This window comes from Phragmites australis, chromosome 17, assembly GCF_958298935.1.
Source record: "Phragmites australis chromosome 17, lpPhrAust1.1, whole genome shotgun sequence".
Classification (NCBI taxonomy): domain Eukaryota; kingdom Viridiplantae; phylum Streptophyta; class Magnoliopsida; order Poales; family Poaceae; genus Phragmites; species Phragmites australis.
The window spans coordinates 25,502,717-25,525,690 of NC_084937.1; the positions used below are offsets into that span (position 1 = coordinate 25,502,717).

General features: G+C 46.1%; 3 protein-coding genes and 1 pseudogene across 3 annotated transcripts; all 4 read right to left on the minus strand.

The window, feature by feature from the left end:
* Positions 1–282: 282 nt before the first annotated feature.
* Positions 283–3,623, minus strand: LOC133897217 (uncharacterized; annotated as a pseudogene).
* A 1,540-nt stretch (positions 3,624–5,163) lies between these two features.
* Positions 5,164–6,723, minus strand: LOC133897576 (uncharacterized). Its single transcript, XM_062338350.1, has one exon. The coding sequence runs from the start codon at positions 6,486–6,488 to the stop codon at positions 5,412–5,414; it is 1,077 nt and encodes a 358-aa protein (XP_062194334.1). The 5' UTR covers positions 6,489–6,723; the 3' UTR covers positions 5,164–5,411.
* Positions 6,724–9,188: 2,465 nt separating this feature from the next.
* Positions 9,189–11,641, minus strand: LOC133896571 (uncharacterized). The gene is made up of 2 exons (XM_062337169.1): positions 11,213–11,641; positions 9,189–9,587 (listed from the first exon to the last, which is right to left on the minus strand). The coding sequence occupies exons 1-2, from the start codon at positions 11,390–11,392 to the stop codon at positions 9,414–9,416; spliced, it is 354 nt and encodes a 117-aa protein (XP_062193153.1). The 5' UTR covers positions 11,393–11,641; the 3' UTR covers positions 9,189–9,413.
* Positions 11,642–12,197: 556 nt separating this feature from the next.
* On the minus strand, positions 12,198–16,159 carry LOC133897211 (AT-hook motif nuclear-localized protein 10-like). Its single transcript, XM_062337854.1, has 5 exons — positions 14,885–16,159; positions 14,319–14,371; positions 13,473–13,604; positions 13,107–13,268; positions 12,198–12,925 (listed from the first exon to the last, which is right to left on the minus strand). The coding sequence occupies exons 1-5, from the start codon at positions 15,402–15,404 to the stop codon at positions 12,665–12,667; spliced, it is 1,128 nt and encodes a 375-aa protein (XP_062193838.1). The 5' UTR covers positions 15,405–16,159; the 3' UTR covers positions 12,198–12,664.
* Positions 16,160–22,974: the final 6,815 nt, after the last annotated feature.

The window sequence follows — 22,974 nt, forward strand, 5'->3', positions numbered from 1 at the left end:
ACTCCATTCTTTATTTGTGGTGATGTACAACGTGTTAACGCTAAAGCTGCTGGCGGCCGTGTTCGACAGGTTCAATCTTGTAGGAAAGATAATGTAGCATTATAACATGTAAGCGCGGATAGCTCAGTTGGGAGAGCGTCAGACTGAAGATCTGAAGGTCGCGTTTTTTTTTTTTTTTTTGGATAAATGAAGGTCGCGTTTTTTATGCACGCTCACCGCGTGCATCTTTTTTGCTTCATCATTAAATAACTTTTCCCCTCTAAACCAGTAGAGCTGGGCAGCTAACAATCTTTTTTTTTCAACCTTTTTTATTTTCATGGTACACGATATTACAAATTTCAATCTGGCGTTCTTTCATGCCAACATCGTAAGTGATTTGGCACCACGAGGAAAAAGGAAACAGAAGCACCAAACGAGTTGCAGACTTTTGCACGATCAACTGATCGATTTATCACTTCAAGCAGCACATGATGAACCAAAAACACAGAAGATCTGTTAGTTCTCCCACTACAGCTTGTCAGCTCGGCTCGTTCACTACCACAACCTACGTGATTTACACACAGCAGAGACAGTGATTTCACTCGCTAGTTGCTACCGACTACCTCTGCTTCTACCATCGTCATCCTACCTACCTCCTCCCCTCCCTCCACGCTTTGTCATCGTCGACGGCTTCTCCGACCTGTTCGTCTTCGCCCTCTTGGACGGCGGCGGCGGCGTTGTTGGAGCCGGGCCTCGTTTCAACGGTCGCCCGACGCTTCTCTTCGTCGCGCCAGCCTTGCCACCCCTCTTAGAGCCACCGCGGCCGGCGCCTCTCTTCCGGGTGTTCTGCTGCTCCGCCGCCACCGCCGACGCCCGCCGCTTCCGCGTCGCCGCCAGTGCCGAACCCCTCTTCTTTGAGGGCGACGAGCCCTGATTCAGCCGCTTCAGGAAGTCCACGGCGTTCCGCTTCTTGGCGAGCCCGCCTGCGGCTGCGGCGGCGCCTCCACCCTTCTCGTCAGCCTTCTTTGCACTTTCCGCGGCTGCCGTGTCCTCCGCGAGCTTGATGGCCGCCAAGTTCTTGACAGCGCCTTTCTTCGTCCTCAGCCCCCACACCTTGTCCTTGGTCACCGCTGCCACGGCCTTCTTTTCGTCCTCACTCTCCTCCTCTGCCTCGCCCTTCTCCACGCTCTCCTCCTTTCTCACGGCCGCGGCCTTCGCGATGGAGCTCCGCTTGCGGCACACAATCAGCGGCTTCCCTTTCTCGATCAGCGACCCGACGATGCCAGCGCCCGCTGGCGCCGGCACAGCCACGTGCTCCTGCTTCGGCTCGCGGAGCACCGCCGAGGCGTGCTCGGAGACGAGCGCGCGGGCCTCGACTGCCGCGGCGTGCTCCAGGCCGGAGCGCGGGAAGAAGACGACAGCATTGGTGCAGAGGAGCAGCAGGTCGCGGTAGAACTCGGACGCGGGGTAGCAGCAGTCGCCGTCGCCGTCGCCGCCGCGCGAACCGGCCGACGTTTTCAGCTTGCCGCGCACCATCTCCAAGTCCACGTGGCGCCTGATCGTGTCCCGGTACGCGGCGCCCTCCTGCAAGCGTATTGGATTGACTCGGACACAAACAAAAGCTAAATAGGATAAGAAAAAAAGAAATGGGAAGAAAATATCTGCAAGCTGATTGCTACGCTGCACCAAACCTGGCCGTTGCTACAATGTAACGAGAAAAGAAGACAACTCTCCTTTCTTCTGAATCTTCACACGATTGGTAAATTAACAGTTACTCTATTTTCCTACTCACTAAGGCATCTTTGAAAATAAGAGATTTCACATGAATTTTTAGAAAAAACGATCAATCATTGAATGAACCAGAAAAAAAAAATCATGCGTTCTATTCTGAGTTTGATGATTGAAGTCTTGGACAATGGCACGGTCTTCAGAGTGTATCTTTAACCACTATTTTCGTTAAGAATATATTATAAAACACAATTAAGTTACGGTATTATAAAAATACTTCTCAAAACGAATATGTACATATGATTTTTATATCTTGGCTCTTAGTATATTCATAATTAAAGTTTTAAAAGTTTGATTGAAACTTATCTAAATTATTTTGGAGCATATTGATAGTTAAAGTTTAAAAAGTTGCACCGAAACCTTGTCCAAAAGGTAATGTATTTATGACCGGAGGATACACAAGAAGTTGTGCAGCGAGCTACCTACCACAACAAACTCGAAGTCATCCTACTAATCACAAGGCATATCACAGGCCATTTCACGTAAATCAGGTAGCTAATCACAGGCCATCATGCGTGCCTAATCAAAACTTGTCCATAATTCCATACCCAGAGGCCCGTTAATCAAGGGGTGGGGCCCAATCCCTGACAGTTCACCAGACTCGGTCCTTTTTACCACAGGCATTTCCAAGTTTACCCCTGCCCCTATTTTTAACCTGGTGGCATCCCGCGGGTGGAACGAAGAGCAGAACGGTAATTATTACCTTGCTTTCGTGCTCGTGTAGCCGCTGCAGCACGGAACCGAGCTTGGCCGCGACCGCGTCGAGGAGGGCGGCCAGCGGCGGCGACTGGGTTGGAGGGCGGCGCGGGGACGCCTCCTCCTCCTCCTCATCATCGGCGCTGCCGGCCTCCCCGCGGCGGCGGCACAGGCTCACCGAGCTCCGCACGTCGCTGCTCTCCTTCGACGCGGCCGCCGACTCGCCGGACAACTCCTGATTCGCCACCTCCTCGTCCTTGATGCTGCCGTGGTGGCCGGGATGCTTCGGGGGCTTCAGATCTGTGGAGTTTGACTCCCTGCACGACCGCCCGGGCTCCTCGCCAGAGAGCTGGTCGTTGCCGCTGACCTCGTCCGGTTTGGCATCGCCGGAGACGCTCTGCTCCCTCTCCTCTCTGAGCCGTTTCACTTTCGACTGCAGCGTCCTGCGCGAATAAAAAAATCAAGCTTTTTTTCATTAAAAAAGTCACGACCGAGTGATCGCCATCAAACGGCTAGGGAAAAAGGGGGGGTTTCAAAGGGTACTTTTTTTCTAGTTTGGATATTTTTTTCTTTCTTTCGATTACATACCCGATGGAGAGATCGCATCGCTCGACGTCGCGGCGGAGCTCGGCGACGCGCAGCCGCCGGAGCTCGTCCACCCACCCTTCGGCGGCGGAGGCGTCGGGGTCCTCCTCTTCGACCTCCTCCTCCCCGCCGCGGCCGGCGGTGGAGAAGCGGCGGTGGAGGTGGCGGAAGCGGCGGCGGCAGCTGCGCGGCGTGAGGCCGGGCCGGACCGCGAGGGGGCTCCGCGTCTGCACCTCCATGGCCACCGAGTCCCAGCTCGCCGTGCCGTGCCGTGTCACGGCGCACGCCAGGAGGAGCTCCTCCAACGTCCCCCAGATCTCCCCACCCCGCGCCGCCTCAGACTCCGGAGACACGCCGGTGCCGTCCGACCCGTCCGCCATGCTCTGTGCTCGCCCGTGAGGCGGTGGTGCTAGTGGTGGTGTGGTCTTAGCCTTCGTCCCTTCCCTCCTCCGTTGCTTTCCCCCGTCACTTTTCTCCTCGGCCTGTTTGATTTTTATCGGTGAAGGAGATGGCAGCCAGCCCAGCGCGCGTTCTCGGACTCCCGGACAGTTTCTGCGTTTCCCAGGGGTGGTTTTGGAAGAAGGACGAGGGGGCTAAGTTCAAACTGGGACCCACCTGCAGCTATTTCCCCCTGATTCCCATATTGCCCCTGCTCACTGGTCGCTGGCCAGCTGCTACTGGTACGTGTACGTTCGTCAGCTTGGCAAGCACAAGCTGCACGACTGATTACACTACGCAACAGAATAAACCGGAGGAGCAAGCCAAGTCAAAAGCATACAAGATCCAGCTATGGGAAAGCTTGATCCACTAGGTGAATCTTGGTAGCTCACATTTTAATGGTTTAGCATGCTAAAATTTAGATGCTCGTGATTCTATTGCTAGATGCTCAAACAACTCATCATATTGTGCTAGTTGTGAATAAGAATACTTACACGTGCTAGTTGTCATACTTAAGTCAAACACCTATGCATGCCAGTCCTAAAGATGTCAATGGAGGACTCATGTAGATTCTTCATAGGGAATTCTCTTAATAGAGGACTAAAGGAGAATTTGTCCTTTAAGGATACAAATGGTAGAAAAACAATCTCGTCAATAATCAGAATAAGTATAGAAAAGTATTTTCCGTCCCTATTTTTCCCGTAGGGACCCATTTAGACCATTTATTCAATATCTTGCACTCTACCTCATCCTAGGCCCAATCGATCAGCAGCCAAATATCCACCAACCCATACTAATCTCATCCATTCAATTATTAGCAGGGACTTGATTCCTCATCGAGTCTCCATTCTCTGGGGATGATGAAAAGAAGAAAATATTCTCTATGAGTGGGAGCGGGTGCTAGTAGCAAGACTTGCTCCTGCATTCCTATATATGCTATCTACACAAGCACATCAGTCTAACTCCGACCCATATTAATTTATACACTTGCAACTCTTATGCATACTAGTTTATTCATTCTCAAACTCACATTTCTAGGAAAGGAAGAAGATGCAAGAATTATTGGATTAGAAAGATGCTCGATGACGCTTATGACCAAGAGCGACGGTGAATGCTTGCACCTCTTTAATCCTTCATCTTTGCTTTAGCTCCTACCATGAGCAATCAAATATAGATAGCCAATTCTGTGCCCTAATGATGCTTGATGCAATTTAGCAGTTATAGGGACTTCAAGAAAATTCTAGAACACATTTACAACACTGTGTAGTTTAGCGCACAATAGATAGCTATCAAAAGGAAAAAAATACTGTTAAAACTTGGATTTTACACCGCTCACCATCAGACCGTCACCCACCGCCTACGGCCTGAAAAAAGATAGTGGTTTCACTCCATCATAAGGTATTGAATCGAGATGGATACCTGTGGCCATCCCTCTAACCCCACCCGCACACCTGAAACCTAGCCCTCGAACCCTAAAATCCTAACCCAACCCTAACCCTAACCCTAAAAGCTTGCTGGAGCTGCAGAAGGGCAAGGGAGGGATCGCCGGAGCTGCAGAAGGGAAGGTAGGGCAAGAAAAAAATTCAGGTGAGGCAGATGGTTAAAACACCCAAGTATAGCAAACCCGTAAACATAAGACTTCACATACCAAAATTTCTCCTGATAACGCCTGAAACCAAACGATGAAAATACTAACGATTCATCCGAAAGGGGAAAAAAATACGAATTTATACAAAACAGGACATCCTAAAACGCAAGCAGTGGGAGTAAAATTAAGGCAAACCTATTACATCACCTTATGACAACCTCATTTGCTTCCAGCCAGAGATGTAAACTGCCCTACCAGTCTATTATTAAACACAAAACTTAACGCAGCCATGTCAAATTGCAGAGCTTGCAATGTCAGCAAGCCCTAGAAGGGCTCCTCACTTCCGACGGGCCTCGAGCGCCTTCTTCAACTCCTCACTTGCCTCGTCCGATGCCGGCTTCGGTCCACAGTCCACCATCTCTTTGCCGTGGCGATCCGGTTTCAACGCAAATGGCTGTTGCAGAGGAGGCAGTGCTGCTGGCAACCTGCGACTCTCGCCTTTGCCGGCCCCGATCTCAGCACGCAGGTCCTCTACCGCACGCCGCAGCATTGTGCTCTCAGCGTTCAGCGCCTCCAGCTGCCTCTTCATCAAGGAGAATTCCTCTCCCTCGCCTGCCGGTGGAGCATCTTTCTTCCTCTTCTTGTCCGCTTCGGAACGCGACGGTGCCTGCAGCGTATGCTCGATGGTGATCTTGTTCATCACAAGCAGCGGCAGCTTGCTGATGGCGAGGCTCCCCGCCTTGCGCCCGCACCCGTCGTCCGCAAGCGCGGCCTTCAGCTCCGGCGGCACGCGCAGCCCCCACTGGAACCGCAGGCTCGCCTTGCTCCACAGCGGCAACACGCTCCTGGTAGTGAGTCGCATCCCGGACAGCAGCGCGCCCACGCCGCCGCCGCTCCTCCCCGCGGCGGCCGCGACGTTCGCCGCGAACCCGTTCCCGCTGAACGAGAACGCCCTGTGCGTGTCGCGGTCGCGGTCGTCGCCGTTGGCGGTGAGGTCAGCCATCTTGATAGCCAGCGGCGCCGGGGCGGGGGCGGGGGGTGAAGGCGGGGAGATGACGGAACTGGTGAGGGCGAAGTCCCCTATGCGGGGCTTGAAGAGGAGCGAGAAGGCGGGCGTGTTGGAGGAGAGGAGGTTGAACTCGGCCGCGAGCGCGAAGGGCGCGCGGGCGGGGGATCCCAGCGGCCCCAACCCCGTGCGGACGGAGAGCGCGAAGGGCTGGAGCGGGTCGTTGGGGCGATACGAGAGCCGCAGCGCCGGGCCGGAGGGGAACGCGGTGGAGAGGTCGAATCGGAGGTCCTTGGCGTCGCCCCCCGCCGCGAGGCCGGAGAGGAAGGGCAGCCCGAGCACGCCGACGGGAACCTTGGCCCGCAGTAGCGGCCGGTCGTCTTCGCGGAACTTGATCGACGCCTTCATGGCGGGCGGGAGGCTAGGGTTAGGGTATTGGATTGGAGATCTGCCGGATCGGTGAGGGATTCGTGTGGATTTGGAGTGTGGAAGCGAGGGAATTAAGGGCGGAGGCCGGAGATCGGCGGCGGCCGCGGCCGGATTTAATTAGGGGAGGAGGTCACGGAGGGGATTGAAATGAGGAAGAGGTGGAAGTGGAACAAGATTGGGTTGCGAGCATGCCGGGCCGTTTGTTTTCTCCTTTTACCTCGCTGCCTTTTTTCACTTTTTTTAAGGAGATTTTTTTTTTTACTTTTATCGCTGATTTAGCTCGTATAGTTGAGGGACAGTAAAATGCTGCGGCTTCGGCCGTTGGACTCGGCACTGCTAATGATTTCTGAGAAAGATGGGCCATGTTCGCATTCGGCCCGCACTACTAGCCTACTGCAGGAAAAGAGCGATGCTATTTACCAGTACCCAGAACGTCTCTCTTCTGGCGACGCGTCTATACCGATCCGATCTTGATCTGATGCATATGCTCTTTTTTTTCTTCCTTAATGCTGCTTGTTCCAAACGTGCATTATGCTTCTTCTTTCTCACGACATGTAGCTCGTTTCCTCCAATCTCTGATGACGTTTGTACCACCACACTAACCCAATATCCTTGCATCTCTCGTTCTAGTATTGGTCCATCTGTCATCTTTCGTTGCCCATAGCCGGTGACATTCCCATCGCTTCGCCCTTCCTCCTCCAGACCGATCTCCCTCCCTGAGATCTCTTCTAAGTTTGATGATGAAAGAGCCCCAAATCAATCCCCTCCTCTAAACCCCGCCGACATTCTTCGTTGCTCTAACATACCTCCTAAATTTCAGATTTAGGAGTGGTAGGAAAAAGGTTGGTCACTCGCATGCCAGCTTTCAGAAGGTTGGGCTATGCCCAGACAAATGTCTGGCTGCGATCGAAAATCCCATTCTCTCTCAAAAAATAAAAACGTAACCACCATGTTTGCAAAACTTCATCCAAAAGGGATTTTTTGTAAACTTCATCTATCTATTCCCTTTTTTCCTCTCTCTCCTTTTCATTCGAAATCACTCACGTGATGAAGTATGGTACAAAGCACAGAGAGAATTGTCCGATTCGCTACAAATCAATTCTAAACAAATAACCAATTATAAACAATCCGTTGCTAGTTCACATAGCAAAGATGGAAGGGAAGCTCCTGGGAATCACTGGGCGGCGAAGGACCGTGCGTGCCAGCCCGGGACACGCCCTCCTCGGCCATCCACGTCCCGTCGTCGAAGTTGCGCGCGTAGCTGGCCGGGTCGTACAAGTACTCGCGCCCCGCCGCGCCCCTCTTCGCGCGCCGCGCCGCGACCACCCTCCCGCCCAACAGCCTCCGCGCGGACCGCCGCCGCCGCGCGGCGTACAGCCGGGCGACCCCCGCGGCGGCCCGCCTCAGCGCCGCCCACGCCCACGCGGCCGCGCGCGCGCCCCCCTCGGGCTCCGACAGCCTCCGGTAGTACGCGACGCGCATCGCCCAACGGCAACCGGCCCGGCCGTAGGAGCCTTAGCTTCTGCTTCGTTCTTGGCGACGTGCGCACGTACGCAGAGGCCGAGGTTGGTTGATGTCATGGTCGCGGCTCGCCAGGGGTTATATAACCGTGGCGCGAAGTGAGGGCGAATTGAGCGTCGGGGGTGTCTCTGCTGGAGTTGGATCACACGGTAAGACCATCTCCAATTATATTTCTTTCATTTCATTCTTTTTTTTTATTTTCTTTCTTATTTTTATTTCTTTTATTTTCTCTTATCTTCAACAGTTTTATTTTAAAAGGAATCGTGGAAAAAAAGTAGAAAGAGTTCTGTCATGAAGGGAATGACCTGTAAATCCTTTTGTAACGGGAACCTAAAGAAAAACTATTGGAACGCTGAAAGAAACGAAAATACCGTCGTAAAGAGATTCTGAACTCTGAAAGGAAATCGTTGGAGGTGGTCTAACGAAATAAATTCTAGTTATCAGTTAGATAAACTGTTCGAAAGGTATGCCTCCTGAACTGATATTTATTAGAGAGGATCGAAGGAATATGAATTTATCTTTCGTTCTGTGTAAATCAAACATATGTGTAATGAAAGAACTAACATTTCTATTTCTCTACCGAGTACTTTCTACTATCTTTACATCAATTCTCAATACGCACCACGTATTCGACCAAGCTGGACGGTGGGCCCTACCGACCGGAGAAGGACCTTTTCTTCGTCTCACCAGCTGCCAAATGGACCCATCGCTACGGATTGTTCTCCGTATGCTCTAATCTTCATTGCTAATCACTGGCATTTCGAGGCTAAATTATGGTTTTTCCAAGATGGCATATCGGCAACATCTCGCGTTGTTCATAAGCTGCTACGAACCACAGCTGTTTTGATTGCGTTTGGTGAACTGAACTGGGAATGCCAGTTGCTGAGCTAAACTTTGCTTGATTCTTTTGTAGTTTCAAACCAGCTGTATGAACGGCGAGTTTTGTTTATTAACTTGACAAGCATGTTTAAAGGTGGCGTCAGACCATACTGAGCCAGTGACAGCTTCTTAGCGGCCAATTAGCTGGAACACCGACAAAATCTGACACACCCACTAGGCCACTGCAGAGCAGTTGACCAATTATAGTGCCTGCACTGAGCTGGTTTAGCGGGCAATAACCTGTAAACATGTCTGGGATGACGGACAAGGCATGACAACTGACAGCAATCTTCCATCATCACTAACTCCCATTGCAGCTGGTCTAGTTGCCCATTTTTAATGAATAAGACAGACAGACAGCCCATTTAAGCAATTTCAGGGTTTCCTGTACACGAAAAAGAAAAAAAAACAATTTGAATCGGAGTAAGTCGATCTTAAGTCCAGCAGACCAGCACTAACTGTTGAGTACACAAGCTTAGCAGCTCCTTGTTGCCAGTTCATCTCTCATTTCTTTGCCTTGGAGAAACGAAGGCACCTGTACTTCTCGCCACTGACGGTGATTTCAAGGGCTCCATCTTGGTTGTCTTGGCTGGAGGCAGTTCCCATGAGGACGCTCTTTTCCTTCTCCAGGTTCTCCTTTTCTATCTTCAGCCTGGCCTCTTGCCGCGCAATCTCAGCCTGTTGAACATGCAATTGAAAGAAGTCACGTTGCAGCTCCCTAAATCATAGTTAATATTGATGAATTGGGGAATAATGGTAACAAGACACATTTGGCTTTTACTGTCAGAATGCTCTATCAACATCAGGAAGATCCTGCTCTAAGCCTCTAACACAGTTCAAAGAAATTGAAAGAGCACGTGGTGAAGACATTTCATGCTAATCGAACAAAAGGGAACCAACTTTAGCATTTCATGCTACAGTACTACAGGAAATACGACCAAGTGATTAATCACTTCACTTTATCAACAAAATACCTTGTTAAAGTTACAGTTTTAAACAAATTCCCTTCACATATCGATATATCACATCCATACGCTTCAAATTAAGCATTCCGTACATAGACAACCAGTTATCCATTGAACTTAATCATGCTCAGAGTTTGCCAAGAGAACGTATCATATCATTTTGGTATGACAGCACAAGATATGAGCATTGTACATTACAAGCATCTCAACCACAGCCATAATATGGAATACATTAAGACTCAGCATTTCGGCGAGACCATAATACACTGATAGGAATGCAACGTAGTGAAGACATAACTACACTACTGCAACAATAGCAACCAGACATGTAAGGAGAAACAAGCCAAAAGGGTGTAATCAGATTCCATAAGTGAAGCAACAAGGACAAGACATCTTATTCCAGCGGTGCTAATCATGGCAAAAAAGAAGATATTAACAGCAGGGTAGATTGCTAATTCAAACATGGGGCGAACCTCAACTTTTCACATTATGGGTGTGTATATGTCTAAACCGGATGTTTTCCTCCCCAAATCATCCAAATTTGTGTCCTTTGATCTAGATCTAGTGGTTGATATCTCTCCTTTCCCCATATAACCTCTCCCATCCAGCATGCCGCCGCCCTTCCACCCTCCCTACTCCACCCTCTATCCCGTGCCCTCCTCTTCTCTCACCTTTCTTCCTCAACTTTGGCAAGCCCACACTCCCCTGCAGCACTGCCCTTCCTCGCTCCGACGCCTCCTCCTAACCACCCCTTCTCGTTGCCCCTGCTGATCTCTACCGCCCACCGCCCTCTGACTCATGGCTGGCGGCACCCGCACCACTACGCCGCCACCCACCGCTGGCAAGCTAATTCTAGGGTTAGGGATCAGTGAACCCCAAAACCTAAACTGGCAACCCCGACCCTAAAGCTCACCCGAGAAGCCAGGCTCACCGGAGCACGAATCTCGGCACAGGATCTAAGGTCTGAAATTTGGATGATTTCCTAGTTCATTTCATCTAGGTGAGGGCTATCAAAACCGTATTTTACATACAAGGATTAATTACTGAAAACTTTCTGACAGAACGCCTAAACCTTAGACCTCAGAGACCATTGAAACAGGTTAAGGACACCATCAACCTGAACTACCTCACTTCAATGGCTTCTCAACTTTGGATTTCCTTCCGGAGATCGTGCGATTAATGCAGATTACAAGTACTGATTAAGTGAAAAATGGAAATGCTCGGCAAACAATCTACCATCTCATCGACAGGACCCAAGTAGGAGTAGCGCGCACGGGTTGTTTCAAGTTTCGACACCGGGAGCGAAAAATTGTTTTTTTGGGGGGGGGGGGGGATCACCTCGCGGCGGGAAAGCTCGGCCTTCCAGGCGGCCTCCCTCTCGGCGACCTCGCGCTCGCGCTCCTCGATGTAGCTCTGCATCTCGCGCTCCTTCATGATGCGGTCCTGGATGTCCGCGTCCAGCGCCTCCTGCAGCTCCTTCACGAACCGGTCCACCACCGCCTTGATCCGCACCGACATCGCGCCCGCCCGCCTCTCTTCCTCCCCTCTCCTCCTCCTCTCCGCGCCACGCGCCTCAGGCGAGGCGATTCACAAGGTAACAGCAGCCCGCCCACTGCTTGGGTCTTCCCTTGCGTCTCGCTATTGGCGCCGATCTCCGGCGATCTCCATGGGCGGGCGAAGCGGCTAGGGTTCCGAGGTGGCGATGTGGGCCGTGGGCGCCGGAGTTTGGTGGGCCGCTGGTTCCGTGGTCGTTTGGGCGCTTTCACTGTGTCCGTGTGGAAGAGAAGATGCAGGGCCCAGCGGCAGCGAGCCGAGTCAGCATCTGTACGTTTCCGTGATACTTGAACCGTCTTTTCCGGTGGAAGACGCATTATGCTAAGCCGTAACCATGTCGTGGAAATAGATTATCTCTATTGTATAAAACACCGCGTCATCTTTTTTTTCTCTCTCCTTTATCTAATAAAAGTCTCTAAAATTTAAATAACTTATCTATTTTTACCATCTAATCTCGTGCTTCAGTCTCTCCGTCTCGTTACTGATTACAAATATGAGACATGTTTTAGTAATAAAAAAAATTAAGACGGAAATAAAAGACAATCTCTTTCTCAATTTTTTATTTTATTGAAATCAAACTACGGCATCGCTCCGACGTATTTTTTCAACAATGCTCCATAACGCATCAACATTTCCATACCTAATTTATACTTTATATTTTTGTTGCAACGTACGAACACACATAGTGTCCATAAACTTGGCATAACTTTACAATTCCCTTCTCAGTGCAGAACGGGTTATCAACAACACCAAACAAAAGATTAGGTCATATTTGAATCTCATGAATTTCATCAACAACAGTTCAATTCCCGTGTTACAAACAGGTCCTAAACCTCAGAGGTTCATACAATCATACCCAACTGGATTGGGGAATACCAAAAGCGAAGAAACTGCACGCACCAGGTGAAACCCAACAAATATAGAGACAATGAACTTCCAACATGCTGCATAGGAGCACAGATTAACAGCCACCTAGTAATCCGTGATTAACAGTTCAACACCTACACCAGAGCTAGAGAGTTTGACTGACATTGACACCACCTACAAGCTTTCTTCTCCCTGAACAATAAAAGCTTCACACATCACACTCAATATTCACCTAGGCGCTAGATGTAGATAGACGATCATCCCGTAACTAATGAACACTGATCACACTACACAAGAGCAGCTGTGACATCCCTTCTTTCTGCCAGTTCTACGGCGGTCAAACGGAGTCTTGTCACTGACGCAGGGGGCTCATTTCCATGACAGGCCGGAGAAGCCCCCTGACTGGTGGCCATGGTTGCCGCCGGTGGTGGCCCCTGGGTGCGGCGGGCTCCCGGTGCCGCCGGATGATTCACTCAGGCTCATTGTGCCTCTGGACGGCGGGCTGCTCGGCCCCGCCGCCCCGCCCATCAGTGCCATCTTTGGTGGCGCTGATGAAGGGTCTGACGGAGCAAGAAGCTGCTGCTGCTCCTTTGGCTCCTTTCCATCGGCGTTGAAGCTCCCCACTACAATCTGTTCAAACGATTAACAATGGTGATTACTCATCGAACAAAATTGGGAAATAAGTTGTTTTAATTGGTATGAGATAGAAGTAAAGATTAGCAAATCCTAATGAGAAAAGCTAAAATAAGAAGAAAAGAAGTTCAAGAACAAACTGTGACTGCACAATGGGTGAATGAGGAAGGCAAAAGACCTGCACTGGTGAAGCAGCTGTCAGGAGTCCGGCAACTCCACCGCCCAGGACACGGCCATCAGGACCTGCTAACGAAACACTGAGCCCACCAGTTCGACTACGATGGCCGCCATTCTCTGACAGGAGAAACGACCCAGACAGTGACAGTATCTCGAATCGGCCCTGTACAGAAAACAAGATTTCATCATCACCTGTATAGCAGAAATACAACCAACAGTGACAATTCTTCAACAGACTCCATGTATATTTTTTATCACGTTATTTTTGCAATGAGGAGAAAGATCTTGTGTTAACAATTTGCGCTGTTCTTAGCGTTTCATGAAAGAGTTAGATTGTCTTGAACTATCTGACAGTAAAACTACTAACCTCGTATGTCACCGTTCCACCTGAAGTAGCAGCTTGCCGAAGTGTCACATTTGATATGGCGCCATTTGCTGAAAGAATGCAAACCGCACGCTTTCCATGCTGAGAGAATGACATGATCTTTGCTGATACGTCCTGAAAAGCAAGAATTCGAGACTTTTGCTGTGGTGAAACTCTGTACATAAATATCTGCAACCTACCCTCACATCTACAAACAATCGAACTCCAAACTAACTCACTTTGTTTGTAATATGCAGATAATTAACAATAGATATGGTAAATATGATCTGCGCTAAAAACAATATGTCTAACCATCCTGAATGGTGGTATCTTTTTGGGAAATAACTTATAGATGGCCGATACAATTGATAATCAAACATACTAAGTCAGTAACAGTGCATTTGATCTCTACTTAACTAAAACAGCATATGATTTATATGTAGTTATGCCATGATACCAGGTTACCAGAGAGGAAAGGGTAATCAGAGAGATTGCATTCAGCTAACATAAGTTCTGTATGCGAAGAAGGCGCATATGGCTACATTTTCACACATATTCAATGGGCTGGAATATCAAATGCCCTGCTTTAGTATGTGCTCAGAATGACTCTAAAAGGCAGTAAGATGATAAAGGCATCACTAATTCACCAAAATTAATAGCTTAATGCAAAGGAGGAGTGTTCCACAGTCACTAGCTGAACCAGAAAGATGACATCTTCACTATTAATGTTAAACCTTACTTAAAAAATCTAAACTGAATAATGTGCAACCAAATGACATAGTGCAGCATCCAAAGTGAGCAGACATTTGAAAAGAATCCAGGAAATTAGAGATTGAGGATTAATTATACCTCTCCAGCTTTAACAAAAATAACATGAGGTGTAAATCCAGCCCCTGCTGAGCCTGCAAGACATACTTGAATCAGCACCGATCAAACACATGTACAGTGAAGGTTATACATTTTGAAACATCAAGTTTTTCCATGCTGGGACGAAGGCCAGAGTTTTAAAAGTTCAGTTAAACAGATAGTATTTCATACATCAACAATGTAACAACCAAACATTAAGCATACTCAGCCAAACATTCCCACAGAAATCACAGAGTGATTCAATTGAAATGGCCTATCTAACATGTAAACTAAAGAATAGATTTCTGCTTTTTAAAAGAAAGTTGGAAAAGTACTAATTTCCTGACACCACTCCTGCAGTTCATCATCTCAGATCTAATCAAAAGCCGACCAGCAATTCTGAGCAAGGCCAGAGTCCAGGCATTAATTTTCTTATTTCAAAAAAAAAATACAACAAAGAAGAGAATATTTTCCCTCTAATCTCCCTGTTCATGAACAGTTGAGCCTCATGAAATAAGAAAACTTCAAAAATAAAAAAATAGTTTCGGATGGAGATGTACTAATATTACCAAGAGAAGGAACGCGCTTCTTGTTGGTGGAGCCCTTAGGCCGTCCCCTCTTCTTCGCGCCGTCCGGCGACGTTGACGGCGCAGTGTTCGGTGCCTTCGCGCATTCAGGCGAGAAAGGCCCGGAAGCGCCGGGAGCCGCCGGTGCTAGCGCCGCGGCCGTGGACGCAGGCACCAATGCCAGCGACATGGAGCCGTCAGGGCCGTACTTTCTCGGCCGGCCGCGCTTCTTCTTGGCCAGCGGCTCCCCTGCTCCCCCCGGGAGCACCGGTGCGCCACCATTGCCTCCTGCGGCAGCCACGTTGGGACGCGGCGCGCCACTGCCGCCCACAGGTTGGTACGTCGCCGCCGGCGGCGGCGCGGAGCTCACCGGAGTGAAGACGGGGGTGCCGTCCGTCGTGTATGCCATGCGCACGCTCTGCATGGCGCCGGAGGACGGCGGTGCCGACGGGCTTTTCGGCAGCCCGAACGGCTCCCTTCCCGCCAGCACTCCTTGCTCCGAAGACGGCCTCACCTCCATCATTCCACTCCGAGTAAGTGAATGGAAGGAGAAGCAGAGCTACAAATCAACAGCTTGCTCCAGCGAAATCTTGGACCAAAGACTGCAGCTTTTCTGCTGCACAGGCAAATCTTACAATCGGCGAAGTGAGCTAGGAGCTGCAAAAACCCCAAAACCCCGTGCTGCTCAAAACTGAAATTTGTGAAGACGAACAGAGAAGCATAAATTATACAGCGTAGGGTGGTAGTGTCTTGGAATGGCGGGGAATAAATGAGGGAACACGGAAAAGAATTTTGGAGGAAGTAATGGTAAAGCGCAATAAAAATAGAAAATAGTTGGGATGGCGTTAAAAATCCAAACTATGGCTAGGATTTGGCAAATAAAGCAGAGAAATTGAAGATCCACATCTGAGAAAGGAAGCAGTAAAATTTCCAAGAAATCGCCAGAAATTAGGATAGCACTAGGAAAATAGAAACAAAAGACAAGAAAATAATCAGCGACAAGCAAGAAGCAAGCTTGCACACTGGCAGGTTAAACGACGGAGCTCAAGAGTCCTCGCGCACCACTGTTTAACTCAACACACGCAGCTGAGAGAAATCTAGGGATTTCGCGTATGTCCTACGTAATTTTCCCTCACATCACAGAGCCTTCTATCTCCATTTTCTTGTTTTTTCCTTTTCCTTTTCTTAGCTCCCCTCTTCTCACGTAAACTTTAGTGAAAAGAAAAGGTTTTAATCAGGAAATAAAAAACAAGCAGGTCAGTGAAGCACGTCAGGATTGCATTGGTAAGCGTCTACCTTATTTGACCCCTATGCTTATTTTATTTACTTTGTGGCCTCATATGCTTTTGGCTTTATCTTCTTCTGCATTTCTTTTCTTTTGCCCTGTCTGTTTTTACACTGTGCACATGGACCTAACCAAGACCATTTCCAACCACATGACAACTGGCATGAAAACCATAAGCAAAATAGCATGTTTTTGTTTGACCAAGTTTCAAATTCACGTGAAAAAATGAATCTATCAACCTGACTGAATTGATTATCATAAAAGTGGGATGCAAGGAGGCAAAATAATCTTGATTACAGTTAGCTAAATCACATTTTTATGTATCTAAATCACCTTTTTTTATAATAACTCAATGCCCCACCATTTACCTTACCGACCCTAGCATGCCCTCATCTGCTACAACTGTATCCTTTTGAGGCCATACCGCTTGCCTCTCCTCCCTCCCCAATCTCGCATCCTACCAAGTGTTATTGGTGTATGACAAACTCTTCTAGTCATTTGATTCAATTAATGTCATGACAAAATAATATGGTATGAAAAACTTAACATTAAGAGAAATATTAAGAGGATACATTTGTGTTCACGATATCACGATGCAGATAACTTGATCATACATTACCTTATTTTTTTCTGGTTCTTCCAGTCTTAGATCCCAATGTAATATAAATTAGAGGCTGGTGGAATTGGGGGAGCGATGTTAGATCTACCATCTTGCTAATGCGAGGCGATGATAGGTTCATGGCCAGCTTCAGTGTTTTTTATGGAAGAAGACAGTGGTATCGTGGTATATGATGAAGGCGAACTAGGTTTGGTGGGAGAGTTGGGAAAGATCGAATGGGATATAATATAGTGTGAAAGATTAGTAACCATCTGATATAATTGGATATATTTCGGTTAGTATCTATTTGTTTCATTTTAAAAAAGTATCTATTAAGAGGAGACAAAAGGATGAGGTCCAAGAGCTAGTAGCTTCTAATAATGAGATGTGGCTAAGGGTTGTCACTAACTGCATGTTTGGAAGAGCAGGATCACTCTAGGAATTTTCAGAATTTATTTTAAATTTGGACTAAATCTTAGGGATTTGAATCTCAAAACACCCTTTCCAAATAGGCCCTAATGATTTTCTTTTTTGTTTGTAGTTGCACTTTGTAATCCTGGTCATGTGCGCATTTAATATATTTTGAAACGTACGAAAAACCTGATGTGCACAAATATTTTAATTTAAAGTTTGAACTGTGCACACAATTACTTATATTTTTGCAGTCCATGATTCTTTTGGAATTTAGTGATTTCTTTGTATGTTTTATGTACATGCTTAGAATATGTTTTTTATTTTTGGAGTTATAAATTCTTGTGACATTTTTCATGGCATCTCTGCATCGCTCCCAATCCTTCTATTTATAACATTGTTTGTACAAAACCTGATCCAGGAATAAAACCTGGGCCTAATCCACTGGTACAGTACCATGTGTGCCCAGCACAAATACAGGTTTATTCTAGATAAATTAATTCATTGATTCCTGGGGATTTTGTACTATGTACCCGGAAATTCTGTTGCCGGAGCCTTTTTGTTTTTGTTAGGTGACACAAAACAGCGAAAGGTCGTCACCAAAACTACTGAGCCGAAACGGAACGGAAATCGGACACGGCATCTTAATAGCATCACTTTCGTTTCGAAACGATTTTGGCATAAACAGTACACTAATAGAACAACAGGTGGGTCCCAAAATAAATTTGAGCCTTTTTCTTGTCCCGTGCAATGCTTGATCCTTCACGGCAAAGTATACATTTTGCATAGATTTCTTTTACGCGTGGTGCTCTGAAATAATTGCAGCCACTTTTGAAAGAAATTATTTGGAGCTGGAAAAAAAGAGTCACTTTTGAAAGAAATTATTTGGAGCTGAAAAAAGGGAGAGAAGAATAAGCCTAGGCTTGAGAGATTGAGTGCGTGCCAAGAATTAGCCTGCAAATCGAATAAAGTTTTTTGCTTTATTTTATACCGCCACTTTTTAACTTAAACTTGTCCAGCATGTGTCGCTTACGTCGTCCTTATCGCTCTCACTTGGCTTCTTTATTTATTTTTTATTTTTTGAAAAGGCCCAGGAGGAGTTGAGTTTCTGTTAAGAGAGGTGCACGCTATGAGTTTGAGCCTGGAAGATTAACCTCTCATAAAAAGGTCTTACCAGCAGAGCTGATCTCGGTTCATGCTTCTTTAATTTTATCACATTCAGTTAGTTTGTGGTTTAACATGTGGCTTATTTTGCCGTGTCGACGTGCTAATTTGAGGCAGCAATTTATTAAATTGAGAAGGCCAAGAAATTGTGGTTAAGTCCAAGATCTGTAGCTGTCGGCAAGGAATAATTTGGGAATACACACCTGAAATTGAATTATATTTTTTTCCTTCACGACCAAAAAACAAACTGGAGTAGATTTCTATACCAGGGCCTGATGTCTCATTGATTTGTTCGGTTCCGGGATGGGATATTTTTTTATAGACATAAATTTGCAGGTGATATTCATTGGAAAGACTTATTATTTATGAAAGAAAGGTAAACATTAAGAATTATACTACTCTATTTTGGTGAAGAAATACATGGAGCAGTTAGTTCAGTCTGAATTCTGGACAGTGGAAAGCAGCTACTTCAGCTGAGCTAACAGCTCGCCAGTGTTAACTGCATCTTGCCAAAAGGGAGAAAACAGATCGATTTAAATGGCCAAAGGGGAGAGAAAGTAGAAATTATTGACTGCATCTGTCCCTGGAACCAGCAGGAATATACTGAACTTTCCGGGGACATGAAACGAGAATATACGCAACAGTTACCAGTGTCGCTGGCTACAGCTCCTGCGTACTGTACAACGCAGAACAATCACGTCTGCAACTGCAAGTACAGCATCATGGATGTATACGTATCTCGTGCAAGCAGCAATTAAATGGTTAACGACATCATGCCACGAGCTGCAAAGAACGAGGAGAGGAGAAAAAAACTTTACATATATAAATATTTAGAGCTAAATATCCCTAGCTCTAAATATTACTGGAACTAAAAATGTTTAGATGAAGCATCTTGTTTATATTTTAGAAAAAATAAATAAAGATTTGAACTATTTTATTTTATCTTATAAATTCCACATCCAGTTTGAATCTAGAAGCGAAACTCTATTAAACAAGTCTAAGTAGGCGCAAAACATAAAAAAGTATTGGAAAAAATCGACGGTGTATAGTGGCTTATATTTGATGAAGAGTGAGAAATGTTGAAATGATTTGTATCGTGGGTCACAGGAAGTTCATTTTAATTCCAAGTTAGAATAATTTGAGCCATCCTTTGTGTTGAACCTCTGTAGTCTGAAGTGTCTGTCTTTTCTTTTTCTCCATTGCTCGTGCATGAATCTCCGGTTAATGATGTCTGTGTATCTAGATCGTTTTAAATTATAGCTTTTAGCATAGATTTGTGTGATGCGAAAATATTTGGTTTGCAGAAAGCGTGCCTCAATTGCAAACTGTGATGTTTGCGTGCACCTATCGACTAGCTTCCTATTTTCTGATGCCACGCCATCTTTTCTCCTTTTCTATTGAAACCAAGCCGTCTATTTTCGTGTATCTTGACGTTCAGACTCTCTCTCTCTCTACTAGTGCGGGCAAGCTTATCCATGACAGAGAAAGAAATCTTTGTCAAAAGTAACCCTTGCAATTTTCATACCTCCTCGGTGCATGCGTGTTAGGTAGATAAGAACGAAATGGAGCCACAATTTCCCAAGAAAATATCTGCTTTAGACGATGGAATCTTTGTGTTATTTTAACAAACTAGGTGAAAGACGACAGTGAATTGATGAATTGGTGGTTTCTGTGGCTCCAAAACCTCCACTGTTCTGTTGTTGCCTTGCAAATCAATTATTGGTGTGGGAAACTGGAGAAGTTGGAGAAAATTTGGCCACTTGTATTGACTATTTCTCCTGTTTTTGTACTTGTTTCTTTCTCATAGAAAGAAAAGGGGTGTCTACTGTCTAGAGGGTATGTACATGATAATTAGGTACTGGAGCAATTTCAGTTTCTCCTGTTAGGCAGAGGCCTTTGTTTGTTGGGAACTCCATGCTTATTGATTTTTTTTATGAAACTATGCTTATTGAATTGACAAATACTACCAGTGTATAGTGACACTTGGATCACACCTTGAGATGATATTGGCCCTGTTTGGTTAAATGACTGTGTTACATCCTCCACAAAAAAAAAAAGGATAGTGCTATATTTAATTCAAGTGATATGAATATTTCCTGAGATGATTTTGAGTTGTTCTTCGCAACAGAAAAGGTGATATGAAATTGTTGTTTGTATTAATCGCAATAAAGAGTGATGGAGCCAAGTGGCATGTAACTTCCATAGAAATAAAAAACTTGGTAGAGAAATGTTTCACTCAATATACATTAAAGAGAAAATTCCAATGCAGCACTCTTTAAAGTATAGGGCTTTGTCAAATCACAAGATCGGGAAAACGAGAGCATGATTACTACTGGAAAATGAAAAGAAAAAGGGAAAGGAGGCCGGGCTCACCATGTGACCTGCCCTAAAAATGCAATCCCATTCTTCTTTCACAATAGCTGGTTATGATAGCTTTTGGAGCCTTGTAACCCAACAATCCATTCCGGTATAGCAATGGACTGAGACTTGCCGCTGTTGGTTTTTGTTTTCTTAGAACACGCAAAAGCTTCGTGCGCTTTACTAAGGCACACAGAAAATTTACACGACGTGTGACATAACTTTTGCTTGCCAACCGGAAAGCCCATAATCAGATGCTAATTAGAACATAATTGCTCATCCGGAAAGTCCAATTCACATACTTTCCCCAAATATCCTCTCACTGTACTGTGGATGCTGTACAAGAAAAAACTGCGATGTAGTTTACTGTTTTGTAGATCGATCACTGCACTGTAATAATGTGCGCTGAATGGCGCATAGGCTGGATATATTTTCCATTATCTAAAAAAGATCATCACTGCATTTTGTGCTATTCTGTCTGTTTTCTGAATTTTGTGGGTCGGTGTAAATTTTATCATCATCTTTTGACAACCTCCCAACAGCCCAATATTCAGCCCAAGCCTCGCGCTAACACTAATCGTTCTCCCCTTAAACCAGCAATACTACGCAGGATGCACGGAAAACTGCAAAGTCGAGTCAATATTCAGTTTTCTTTTTTGCCAATAAATAAATATTCAGTTCTGTTTGCAAATCAGGCACATAAATGGCTCATGAGGTAACTCCAACCTGAACAGCAGCCACATCCAAGCTCGTATAAACAACCAAGAGCTGAATGAAGTTTTCGTCCATTTCCTTTCCATTCTTTTCTCTTTCCGTTTTCCCCCAAGGGAGCTGAAGCTGAGCTGAGCTGAACTAATCCAACGGGCTCAAGCATACTCACCAGTGTGACTAAGGACACGAAAATTCCACTAGAATATATGGACGTATGACTTATTAAAACCGTTTATTTATATTGAGATTCGTGTTTTATGAGGAGGGGTTAAAAAAATCATGATGTAGGTAAGAGAATGTTCCAGAATCAGTTTTGACGTCATCAGTGATAAACAATACTATATCGCATAAAAGCAACTTTGTTGAAATAAATACCAGAGTTTTAAACAGCAGCGGAATAACAAGAGAAAACTTCAACGAAAGTTTTATGCCATACCACAGGCTATCAACTGGGAGCAACGTGACCTAAGACGCTTCGTCTTCCTTGTAGTCTTCAGCTTTATAGCTCTTCGTGCAGTCTTCTTTATCTGAGCAGTATTTATTATTAGAAATAACAAGTGTGAGTACATATTGTACTCAGCAAGTGTGAGAAAGCATGATATGAGGGCTTAAGACAAGAAAGACGTGACTCGAGTTTATTGTAGCTATGTCATCATAACTTAGGACTCAAGAAGGCACGACAGTCATATTTACTATGTGTGATGACACCAATATTAAGGGAAATAGCTCATCGGATTCCATCTGACTACCAAACTCATCAGGTATCCCATAACCTAGCTATACCACCACCCGACTACCAGAATCAACCATCCTAGATCCCCCACTAATCATGAAGAAGTCTAAGCTCGCTCTTGACTGTGAGCGCAACTGATATATCAGTTTTACACTCTACAGATGTTACACACTTTACCCATGAGTCGTGATTCCCGTGTTGTTTCATACTTCCGGGGTATAGAGTCGGGATCTCACTACATGACCTTTACAAAGCGCCTCCTAATCTATGTATACCCACTAAGGATTCACCGGTAATAGAGATTCCATCTACTGCAGGGGCTCTCTCTTGTGCCACTCAATAACCAACTGATGCATACAGAATAAGGAGGATATCTAATTAATTAGTCAGGTCATACTCATATAAGTCTCGTGGTTATGTTGTTATGCCGAGTTATATGTCCATGAACCAGTCCTTAGTATCCCAAGCAGGTACTACCATCAACCCACAGTGTTTACCCGTACTTGTGCATACCCGCACCATCATCATACCACCTCCTGCTCAGAATCCATATGTTTCATGTTGCTAAAAAGATTACAAGACCGGTTCATGTTGCATAGACCATTAAATAGATTAACATTTAAACCACCCAACTTGACAGCACAACTAAGCAATTCTACCCATGACACCCAAACTACAAAACAGGTGACAAGTATAATCATGGAAGAATCTAGTAAACCCTAGTTATGAGATTCATATTGACAAGCATACAATAGAAATAAAAGACACACTTTCCTACAATGGTGTCAATGTGATCAATGACACTTGTTTTCTCCGAAGTGCTGCTTAGTGTT